Source organism: Pinus tabuliformis, chromosome 2_2 (assembly GCF_031772625.1).
Source record: "Pinus tabuliformis cultivar Carrire ecotype Pingquan chromosome 2_2, CPIR1, whole genome shotgun sequence".
NCBI classification, from domain to species: domain Eukaryota; kingdom Viridiplantae; phylum Streptophyta; class Pinopsida; order Pinales; family Pinaceae; genus Pinus; species Pinus tabuliformis.
The window spans coordinates 855,323,333-855,334,331 of record NC_142300.1 but is presented as its reverse complement, the minus strand read 5'-3'; the positions used below and the strand labels follow the sequence as shown (position 1 = coordinate 855,334,331).

General features: G+C 38.9%; 1 protein-coding gene across 1 annotated transcript; it reads left to right on the top strand.

The window, feature by feature from the left end:
* The first annotated feature begins 3,438 nt into the window (after window positions 1-3,438).
* LOC149195660 (uncharacterized) lies at window positions 3,439-6,190 on the top strand. The gene is made up of 2 exons (XM_089407987.1): window positions 3,439-4,690; window positions 6,090-6,190. Exons 1-2 carry the CDS (start codon window positions 3,439-3,441, stop codon window positions 6,188-6,190), a joined length of 1,353 nt encoding a protein of 450 aa, XP_089264113.1.
* The last annotated feature ends 4,809 nt before the right edge of the window (window positions 6,191-10,999 follow it).

Sequence of the window (10,999 nt, the reverse complement as noted above, 5' to 3'; positions counted from 1 at the left end):
TGTAAAGGATTCCCAATCTCTGTGCTCACCATTCTAATGCTCACCACTTTCATGAAAAGATAATAAGACATTAACACCCACAAAATCTATAAAACATCAGTTTCTTCGTCAATTCATCTCATCAAATACGACAACATAAGATTTAATCCTTTTTTGTTGGTGTCTTGAGTTTTGGTAATTTTTTAACGAGTTTCCAAGTTTTAGCCAAGTTTCTTAAGTTTTGGTCATTTTTGCCCAGTTTCTTGTGTTTCATAAATTTTGGAATGATGGTGAGTTTTTGGCAAGTACTCAGGGAATAATTCAGCCAAACTCATTAAGAAGACTCAGCCAAACTCTTTAAGATTCACAATCAGCCAAACTCGTTAAGAAGACTCAGCCAAACTCTTTAAGATTCACAATTCTTTGGCAAATGCAACAATGGATCTGGTACTGAAAATTCTTATTACTCCCTATGGAATATCCTCAAGATTGGAAGTCATTCCTTCTATATTTATAGCTACTTAAAAAAAAAGTCATTTAGTGCATAATGGAGGCTAGTTCTCAAAAGCTGCCATTAAAAGGATATTTAATTATACCAGTCTTGTGTAAGGTGATTTTCTTGCAGAAATAGCACTTCACAACTTGAACAAATTTTATTATCCCACCTCTCTTTCTTCATAGTTTGAGAATCCATCTAAACATTGTACATCATCCTTGGCAATTTCTACATGATAAACAAATAAAATATTTTCTACCCATATTGTTTCTTCTCATTCTGGAACAGATTCCCCTATCATGGACTGCAAAATCCTATAACATTCCAACTGTTTATTCTCAGACTTCACATGTAATTTCAGCTAATTCCTCTTACCTTTCAAAATTTCTAAAGCCATAATTATATCATCATCTAGGTTATCGAATTTGTCATCCCTGTGTGCAAGATCCATTGATATGATCCAGATCTGTCGGGACTACCCCAAGATCTATCGTAGAGGCAGATCTCACGGGGAAGAAAACAGATCCCACCCCCCATGAAATGTGTCCCAATTTATACTAAATTGATTGTAAGTGCTAAATACCATAACCCTGTAGTCCCAAGATCTATCATAGAGGCAGATCTCATGGGGAAGAAAACAGATCCCACCCCCCATGAAATGTGTCCCAATTTATACTAAATTGATTATAAGTGCTAAATACCATGACCCTTTTGGGAAAATAAATTCTACTCGTTCATCAATATTGCGTAATGTATGGTTAGATCAAGAGGACTATATATATATTATATGCTCCAGATTGATAAAAATCATATTAATAAAATACTAGTGCGGTGTATGCGACACATGCATATGTAGCTATCATATGCATGTACCATATACCTGCTATTATGCTTGCGTTCTTTGTATTTATAGATGGGTCGTTACAACATATATATATCGGAATACACTATCGGAGGCGGAAAATACAGTGTTCCACGGGGACTCGCCCTCCCCGCCTTAGGGGTCTAGTTTCCTAGCTCCCCCACGCTCTTTGTATTTATAGATGGGTCGTTACAACATATATATATCGAATACACTATTGGAGGCGGAAAATACAGTGTTCCACGGGGACTCGCCCTCCCCCCCTTAGGGGTCTAGTTTCCTAGCTCCCCCGCGCTCCAGGGACTTGGGGACGAGAAGGGGTCGTTTCCCCACTTTCCCAAAAATAGGGTACGCAGGGGGATGTGCCAAGGGGTCGTTTCCTTGTTTTGAGGGGTTGTTTCCAAAAAGGGGGATGAGGGGGGTCTTGAGGGGTCGTGGGGGTTGAGGGGGGACGAGAGGCACGCTTTAAAAAAAAAATGATTTAAATTAAAACTAAACTTTAATTAATTTAATTAATTGTTAAAACTTAAACTGCGTAGGGTTTTATGTTTTAAAGTGTAAACCCTTGCACCTGAGACCTCACACCATTTGCGTTCGCTCCACTCCTCCGAACTCCTCCTGTCCTCTGTCGAGCAACATCCTACGAGCACGTCGAGTAGCAGTGCACATCCACGGTCCTGACTCCTCCGTCGAGCAGTAGTCCACCAGCGAGCATTGGTTCCTCAGCATTGTTCCAAACTTCCAGTCCAGCATTGTTCCTCCAGTGAGCAGCGAGCAGTAGACTGTAGTCCAGCGTTCCATCGAAGGTAACACCCTCCCCATCGAGTAGCACCCCATCGAGCAGCAGTCCACTGTTGCTGTCCAGTATCAGTTGCAAGTTGCGGCCTTGCCTGAACGCTGACTGCTGTAGGTAAGTACCAGAACTGTTAGTAATTTTTTTTCATTTTTAATTTTTTTTTGTAATTCTGAAATCTGTAATTGCGTTTCTTATTTATTTATTTTTAAATTTATTGTATAATGTGTTTGATTTCTAAAAAAATTAGAAACTTCAGTTTCACTGTTTTTTAATTTTTAATTTTTTTTTTTTTGGTAAATTTTAATTTGTTTTTAATTTTTTAGGCTGCGTTTTTTTCTTTTTTTTTTCCTTTTTTTTCATTTTTTTTTATAAGTTTTGAGTCTTCACTGTGCTTTAAAAAAAATTGAAATTGTTTTTGTAAATTTTAATTTTTTAAAATTGTTTATAACTTTTGACTGTGTATTAATTTTAATTTTTTTCTTGTAAATTAAAAAAAAATTAGTGTTCAAAACTTCAATGTGTGTGCTGTAGCTACTAGCCTGTGTAATGTTTTTAATTTTTATTTTTTTTATTTTCATTACAGGCTGCAACTTACATTTTGATTTGTCATTCAACTTACAAAGTTACAACTTACAACTTACAACTATGAGTTAGAGTCAAACTTCTTTTGGGAATTGTGAGAACAATGACAGTAGCTACAGTGGTAGTGAGCCATAAGATGCACAAGAAGAAGTTGAAAGCGGTCACAAGGGGGCAAGATACTAGAATAGGCATGGTGTAGATTCTGGAGGCCCACCAAGAGAGTTGGAAAAAATTGCAAAGGGGACATTTAATCCTCTAAAACCACTTCTAATCTATGCAACTATACTGTCGAAAAAGAATCCAAAAGTTGGTGGTGGCTCTTGTGATTGGGTCTGCAATATTTGTGGGCATCACTTTGTTGGCAGCTATACCAGGGTGAAGCAACACATTTTGGCTATTATAGGTAAAGGAGTCAATATGTGTCCCTCAAAGAACCTGAATTCAGCTCAAAGAGAGCAACTTTGGAGGCTAGAAAGGGCAACCACTGGAAAAGGATTGTTTTCTAGTAGACATGTTGATCCATCCACAAATATTCTTCCATCCAATGCTTCATCAAAAAAGACAAAGGTTTCTACTGGTGCATCTCGTTCTTGTGTAATGGGTCGTATAGTGTCTGAGATGTACAACATTCTAGATTGAAATGACATAGATGATGCAATTGGAAAATTTCTTTTTGCCAATGGAATTCCCTTCCATGTTGTTCGTTCTCCTTATTACAAGGAAATGGTCCAAGCAATTGCAAAAATAGGGCCTTCTTATGTACCACTCGGAGAACATAAACTACGAACAACAATTTTAGATAGACAGGTGTCCAAAATTAATGTGCAGAAAGAGAGAATGAGACAAACATGGTTGAGGTTTGGTTGCTCTATTGTTATAGATGGATGGATTGACATTCGAAAACGCCCACTAATCAACAACACAGTGACATCTTCAGAAGGCCCATTCTTTCTTAAAGCTGTTGACTGTTCTGGAAAGCGCAAGGATGCATCTTTCCAATTTGAGCTTCTTCGAGAAGCTATAGAGGATGTTGGGCCTGATAGTGTGGTGCAAGTTGTGACAGATGCAGCAACAGTTTGTAGATCAGCTGGGTTATTGATTCAAAATAGATATCAACATATTTTTTGGACTCCTTGTTGTGTGCATGCACTCAATAATGCACTGAAGGACATTGGCAAGATTCAGTGGATATCAGACTTGGTGTCAGCGGCAAGAGATGTGCAGATGTTTATCTGCAACCACCACACCTCCTTGGCTATGTACAGGGCTCACACGAGGAAGGAATTCCTCAAGCCCATTGATACTAGATATGCTAGCTATTTTCTCTTATTGGAGAGGATGATAGAGGTACAAGCACCTCTACAATCCTTGGTTGTGAGTTCAAAGTGGGGAAGGTGGTTAGAATCAAAGACAAACACTGGGAAGAAGGTCAGGCTTCAGGTGTTGGACAATGATTGGTGGGCAGATTGTTCTTATTTGGTGTCATTCTTGGGCCCTATTGTGGAGGTCATTCGTTACACTGATTTAAATGCTCCTAGTCTTGGAGAAATCTATGAGACCTTTGATAGCATGTTGGGTTGTGTGAAGGTAGCCATTCAGCAGAGGGAGCCCTCATTAGAGTTCTATACTTCCCAGATTCGACCCATCATTCAGCGTAGGTGGGATCACATGAACACACCTTTGCACATGGCAACATATGCATTAAACCCAAAATGGTATGTTGAGAGACCTGGGAGGGTGCCTCCTATTGATGATCTAGAGGTAAAGAATGGCTTCCTAGATGCAATTGCAAAGATGTACAATGAGGAGGAGGGGTCAAGATTTCGAAGACAGTTTGTTCAGTTTGCATCTCTTAGTGGCCCCTTCAACACACGTGGTGCTCAGGCAGATCGCATAGATCTAGCCCAAGATGACTCGATTGGTTGGTGGAGGATGCATGGGGATGGTGCTCTAGAGCTCAAAGATCTAGCCATGCGTTTGTTGTCTCAGATTGCTAGTTCCTCTGCAGCAGAGAGGAATTGGTCCACATATAGCTTCATCCACTCTATCAAGAGGAACAAGTTTACCTTTTAAAGAGCGGAGAAGTTAGTTGCTGTGCACAGTGCCCTACGTCTTGAGCATAGGAAGACACCTAAGTATTTGAAGGGACCAACAACACGATGGGATGTTGATCCAGAGGATGATGCACAAGTAGATATGGAGGAGAGATTTGATGAGAGATAGATGGGGTTGGTTGGTGTGCCACTTAGCATGTTTGAGAATGCTAGTGATTCAGATTCAGATGGTGATATGGTTGATCCTGATTTATTCATGCAGCAGCTGGATGCAGAGACTAGCGGGGCATTACCTTGAGGCTTGAGCAAAATTATGCTCGTTTATCTTTTGATATGTTGATGTTCTTATGTTATTCTGACTCTATAAAATTCTGACTTTTGATGTATCAGACTTGACTTTAATCTTTTATAATTCTATAAAATTTGGACTCTTGATGTATGATGTATCAGACTTGACTTTTATAATTTTATGTCAATATTCACTATTCAGTATTCAGTGTTCATAGTAGGAAGTGGAACATCAATATGGTTTAAAGTTTAAAGTTTAATCATAATGTATGATGTATGATTATAAATTAGAATTTTAAATTTATATGATATTAGATAGTGATATTCATATCAATGATCATGCTTTGCGGCTTTTCAATTCAAACCCAATTGTCACAGTGGACTCAATTAATAAATTATATTTTATATTTATTAAGTTTTTAAGACCTTGACGCCCCACCACGTTTCCTAAAAATTGGTGGGGAGATTTTGCATAGGCTGCTCCCGCATATCCTCGCTCCCTCGCCCCCTCGTCCCGAAACCTTTGTGGAACATTGGGAATATATATATATATATATATATATATATATCGAAATACACTATCGGAGGCAGAATATATATATATCGGAATACACTATCGGAGGCAGAATATATATATATCGGAGAAATCATATTGGGGGTTCTATTATGAGCCACTACCTGAAACGCCCGACTGTGATATACATGTGCGGACCCGATGACATATATGTTCGGGTGCATAAACAGGTGAAGTCCGCTAAGTGTTCCGATGCATGCTTTTTAGTGTATTTAATATATTCTGGCTCTATGCCTTGCCACATTAAAACAAGCGAATTGCAATATATTTATATATATCATATAATTGCGATACGTAGCAGACCCACTGCAACATTGCAATATGACTTAAGACTATGTCCCATCCGCCATATCGTAAGTGCTTAAGGCCTTGCCGCATTGGAAGCGCCGATTGCGATATATGTTGCGGACCCGATTGTCATATTGTAACACAACTTAATACTATATCGTGTCCAGCAGGGCCATTGGCCATCGACAATGTTATGGGCTCAACTTATATAGGACTTTCGGAAGTTGCAACTGCCGATTGCGATTACACAACGGACTCGAGGAAGTTATAGATGCGGGCATAAGGCATTTGAGGTCCGGCCTTAAGCATTCAGTCGGTTTTTCCATATATTCCTGTCTATTTCAAATAATTGTATTGCCCAGGGTTTTGAAGGCCAAAATGCATAAATAACGATTCCGATAGTTCAATAGGCCTGAACGATGGCGATTGCGATTGTGATGGTGACATGGCAGGTGGGGCCTCCTGATTGGTACAGTCTCTCCATAAACAGTAAAGCCCTGTGTATGAACGTTATTAAAAAAAAGGGGCTCTCTCTGATATTGTTTAATAAGCATCATTTCCTTTGTAATTCGGCCTTCTCTTTTGAATTAACGTGTCTGTGAAGCATTGGTTAATTCGAATAGGCAGAGGAAACTACAACGACTAAGGAGGGAAGCTAAAGGATCAAGCAAGCGCAGAGGAAACTACATCGACCGAGGAGGGAAGCCCAAGGATCAAGCGAGGGCAGAGGAAACTACAGCGACCGAGGAGGAAGCCGAAGAGCCAGCGGAAAGGGGAAACCGACGGTCAGAGGCATCAAGAATATACAAAAACAGAGAACAAGGAAAGTTGATGTGTGGTTGAAAAAGCTGGAAGAAACAGAGGCAACCGGAGGGTCCAGTAGAATAGAAAAGGGCCGAAGGTCCAACAGGATAGGAGGCATTCGAAGGAAGAGCATCTCTGCTGATCGTGTTACCCTGTGAAAGACTCAGACCTGTGATGAATTAATCAGGTACACAGTGCAGTCTGTAGAACAATTTTGTGATGTAAGACATAATGTTTTATTTGACATTGTTTGAAGGGAGAAGTAGCTAGTGGAGAAGTAGTGATGCTGAAGCATTTATTGTGACAGTCTCACAGATGCTTGAACAAAAAGTTGGTTCTTGTGCAGAGCTTAATGCAACTAATAGTAGACTCACTAAAGATGTTTGGAGACATTATCAGAGATCATGCTGGGTATTGTAGACTCTGTGTGGATAGTATGAATAGTTGTAAAGACTCCTTCATAAGAAGACTGGTTGCCATTGTTGCTGTAGCATGGAGACTACAATGAAGCTGTAAACAGACAGAACTCAGTAAAGAAGAATTCTGAGAGCAAAACATTACTATCAAACATGCCTTGACAAGATTGGGTTGGGCCCTTGGGGTTAGTGCCTCAAAAGCTGGAAGGATTGGTGTCCTTGGGATTGGTGCCTCAGAAACTGGAAGGATTGGTGTCTTTGAGGTTGGTGCCTCAGAACTGGAAGGATTGATGTCTTGGGAGTTGGTGCTTCTAAGTCCAAGGTTGGTGGCTTGACAAAAATAGAGTTGGTGCTTTGGAGGTTGGAGCCTCACAAAATTCCAAGTTGGTGGTTGGCAACAGATTGGAATTACATATATATTGTATCTATTTTATTGCAAATATTATATTAATAAAAGCATTTATTCTTGTTGCTCACCTTGTGTTCTGAATATAAATGTTTTAACTGGTAAAACAATAGTTGAAAAAGAAATACTGATTCACCCCCTCTCTCAGTATTTCCAACAAGAACATGTTTTTACCTAGAAGATCATAAATAAGAAGCATGAAACCTGTGCTCTAATAATAATAACTTTTTCTTTTCTTTTCTTTGTTAGATAGGATACATATTGAAATGAGTATAACAATAATTATGATGACCGAAACTAGTTACATTTCCAACAGGAAGCACCTAAACAATGACATGTCCTTGACGATCAAAACTAGTTACGTTTCCAACTACAAGCACCCGAATGCCATGTCCTTCACGACCAAATTGCCAACCTGAAATGGTTGCTCCAAGTCTCTAGGTATGCTCCAAACTATTTGTTAAGGTACGACCTCAATAAGTCATGCTGCTCTAAGGCTTTAGGTACCCTGTATGCTAACTGCCATGGTAGAAACCATACAATCATGCTAGATCAGTTGTCAAAGCAACAAGGGAATCCAAAGGCTCACCTCCACCCTGAATCATCAGGGGAATCAAAAGGTTTATACCTTCGCTCAATGATGCTTATATATAAGCCCATTTGCGACTATGGGGACTACCAAACAACCAGGTAGTCTTTTATCGATAGAAATAGTGGGAATCTAAAGGCTATCCCACCTCCACCCAGAGGCAATACATAGTATGAGGGCCTAGACAGTCCCATACCTGCCTATGCCAAACAAGTAACAGACGCATATACATATATGCGTGGCACCATACTATATACACATAGCACAAACACACATATGACACAACACAATGTATACATAACACATGTATGACACCAATACATATACCAAGGAATAAGGGAATCCAGAGGCTTATACCCCCACCCTCAAATTAATAAGGGAATCCAAAACTTTGTTCGAGCTCCACCTGATACATAACAAGAGTCCAGAGCACTTGCTCCACTTGCGTGTCTTTTCCTTATTGCATCACGTGGATCCATATTTGCATTAAATGACTATAGACCAACATTTTTCCACAAGAATGACTCCTGACAAGTTTTTTCAGTCAAAATGGCATTTTCATATATACATATGCATCAACATAATCATGTATACAATATATAATCATATGTGCAAATAAGATCGGGGTTAAGAGAACTCCCTATCATTGTCCATCATTTTCATGGACTCAACTAGCCTACTTGGTTGTCACAAATTTCTAACCTTTTACATTTTCATTTGTGTCGGTTATCATGTTCATCTCAATTATCCCAATAGTACTTAGTATGTAACTCATGTACCGCCGCTTTCTCGAATATCCGTGGCTTCCCTGCCACCTCAACCAACTTACTTCAAGGCCCCCCAATTATGTAAATTGGAGGACAATTATAAAGTCAATGGATAATGTAAAAGCCAAAAATAAGAGCAATATTGCAAAGGCATTCAAATCCATAATGGCAATCATAACAAAAAACTGCAAACAAAACAACATGGCCATGCATATTCAACAATCATTAAACAACCAATCACAAGCTTAACCTGTTATGTGGCAAATTTCTAACCATTTACATTTTCATTTGTGTTGGTTATCATGTTCATGTCAATTATCCTAGTAGTACTTAGTATGTAACTCATGTACTGCTGCTTCCTCGAATATCCGTGGCTTCCCTACCACCTCAACCAACTTACTACAAGGACCCCAAGTATGTAAATTGAAGGACAATTGTAAAGTCAATGGATAATGTAAAAGGCAAAAATAAGAGCAATATTGCAAAGGCATTAAAATCCATAACGGCAATCATAACAAAAAACTGCAAACAAAACAACATGGCCATGCATAATCAACAATCATTAAACCACCAATCACAAGCTTAACCTTTTAAAGGCATAGCATAACAATATCATCAAGTAGTCCAAAATTTGACTCCATGTTGCATCCAACAATCATTAAACAACCAATCACAAGCTTAACCTTTTAAAGGCACATCATAACAATATCATCAAGTAGTCCAAAAATTGACTTAATGTTGTGTCCAACACTCATGACACTTTCACAACCAACCATACATATATATATATAACAAGATCAATTTCCCCTCTTTTTCATCTTGTGGGGATAATCTTGTTTTAGGTGCTCTTCCCCATAAGACTAACAACGATTAGGTTTTCTTTCCTTCTTAGTCTTGCCCACAAGACCAACAATGGATAGGTTTTCTTTCCTTCTCAGTCTTGCGAGGCCTTTTTTCTGCCATCATCATTTCCCTTTTCTAAGTGTTGAACCTGGAATGTCAATTTCTGCAAGTGTTCCTGCTGTTCATAGTTCCAATATGTCAGTTCTTGCCGTTGCTTGGCTAGTTTCTTTATCTCTGCCTTGGAGATCCTGAGCTCAGTCTCCACTTCCTTGGCGAGTTTCTTTATCTCTGCCTTGGAGATCCTGAACTCAGTTTCTACTTCCTTGGCGAGTTTCTTTATCTCTGTCTTGGAGATCCTGAGCTCAGTTTCCACTTCCTTGAGCTGAGACTTCAAGTTTTCCATTCTTCCCATGTGTTGCCACGCAATCATCAGTTCCCTTTTCTAAGTGTTGAATCTGGCATGTCAATTTCTGCAAGTGTTCTTGCTGTTCATAGTTCCAATATGTCAATTCTTGCCATTGCTTTGCAAGTTTCCTTATCTCTGCCTTGAAGATCCTGAGCTCCGTTTCCACTTCCTTGAGCTGAGCCTTCAAGTTTTCCATTCTTCCCATGTGCTGCCACACACATCTAGCTGTTAGTTCATTAATGAAAAATAGAAAAACAAATATACATACCAACGGTCATCTTGCCAAGTGAACTCAACATGTTACCTTGTAGTTGTTCACACACCAATAGAATAGTTAAATCAACATTGGCATGAGCTTACTTTCAGTTTCAGGAGCTTATATGATCATTAGTCATAGTTATCAACTTATCATCATGCAATCATACTTGTTAGCATTCAATATACAATCCTTACTGACAGAGGTATGAAAGTCAGCCTCTTTGACAAAACTATTATCGTCAGTAAAATCATCTATTTAGAAGAGTTCGGCCTTCTTATTAAGACCAACAGTCATAGCTCTTGCAACTTCATAAAGTCAGTTAAGGTACCATTCATCACGTTCTTAAATTTTCACATTCATAAAAAAAGAATGCATCATAAAACCTGCGGTCAGTCCCAAGATAGCACATAATACTTCTAGGTTTAATGCCATTAAAATTCAATTTCAGCTGTAAATAATCTGCAGACGATCCATGACCCTAGTGCAACTTAGAAGTGCAAACTATTAATTCAAATCTAACTTTTTCTATAAATTTCACAGCCAAAGAAATGATAAATTGATAAATGATTGATGCTTGTACATGTTTTCAA

What these genes read in the sequence shown, in the direction of transcription:
- LOC149195660 (XM_089407987.1), top strand. Translation starts at nt 3,439, where the DNA reads ATGGTCCAAGCAATTGCAAAAATAGGGCCTTCTTATGTACCACTCGGA. An exon ending in GCTCAAAGATCTAGCCATGC is followed by an intron (nt 4,691 to 6,089) that starts GTTTGTTGTCTC and finishes CGTGTCCAGCAG; the next exon opens with GGCCATTGGCCATCGACAAT.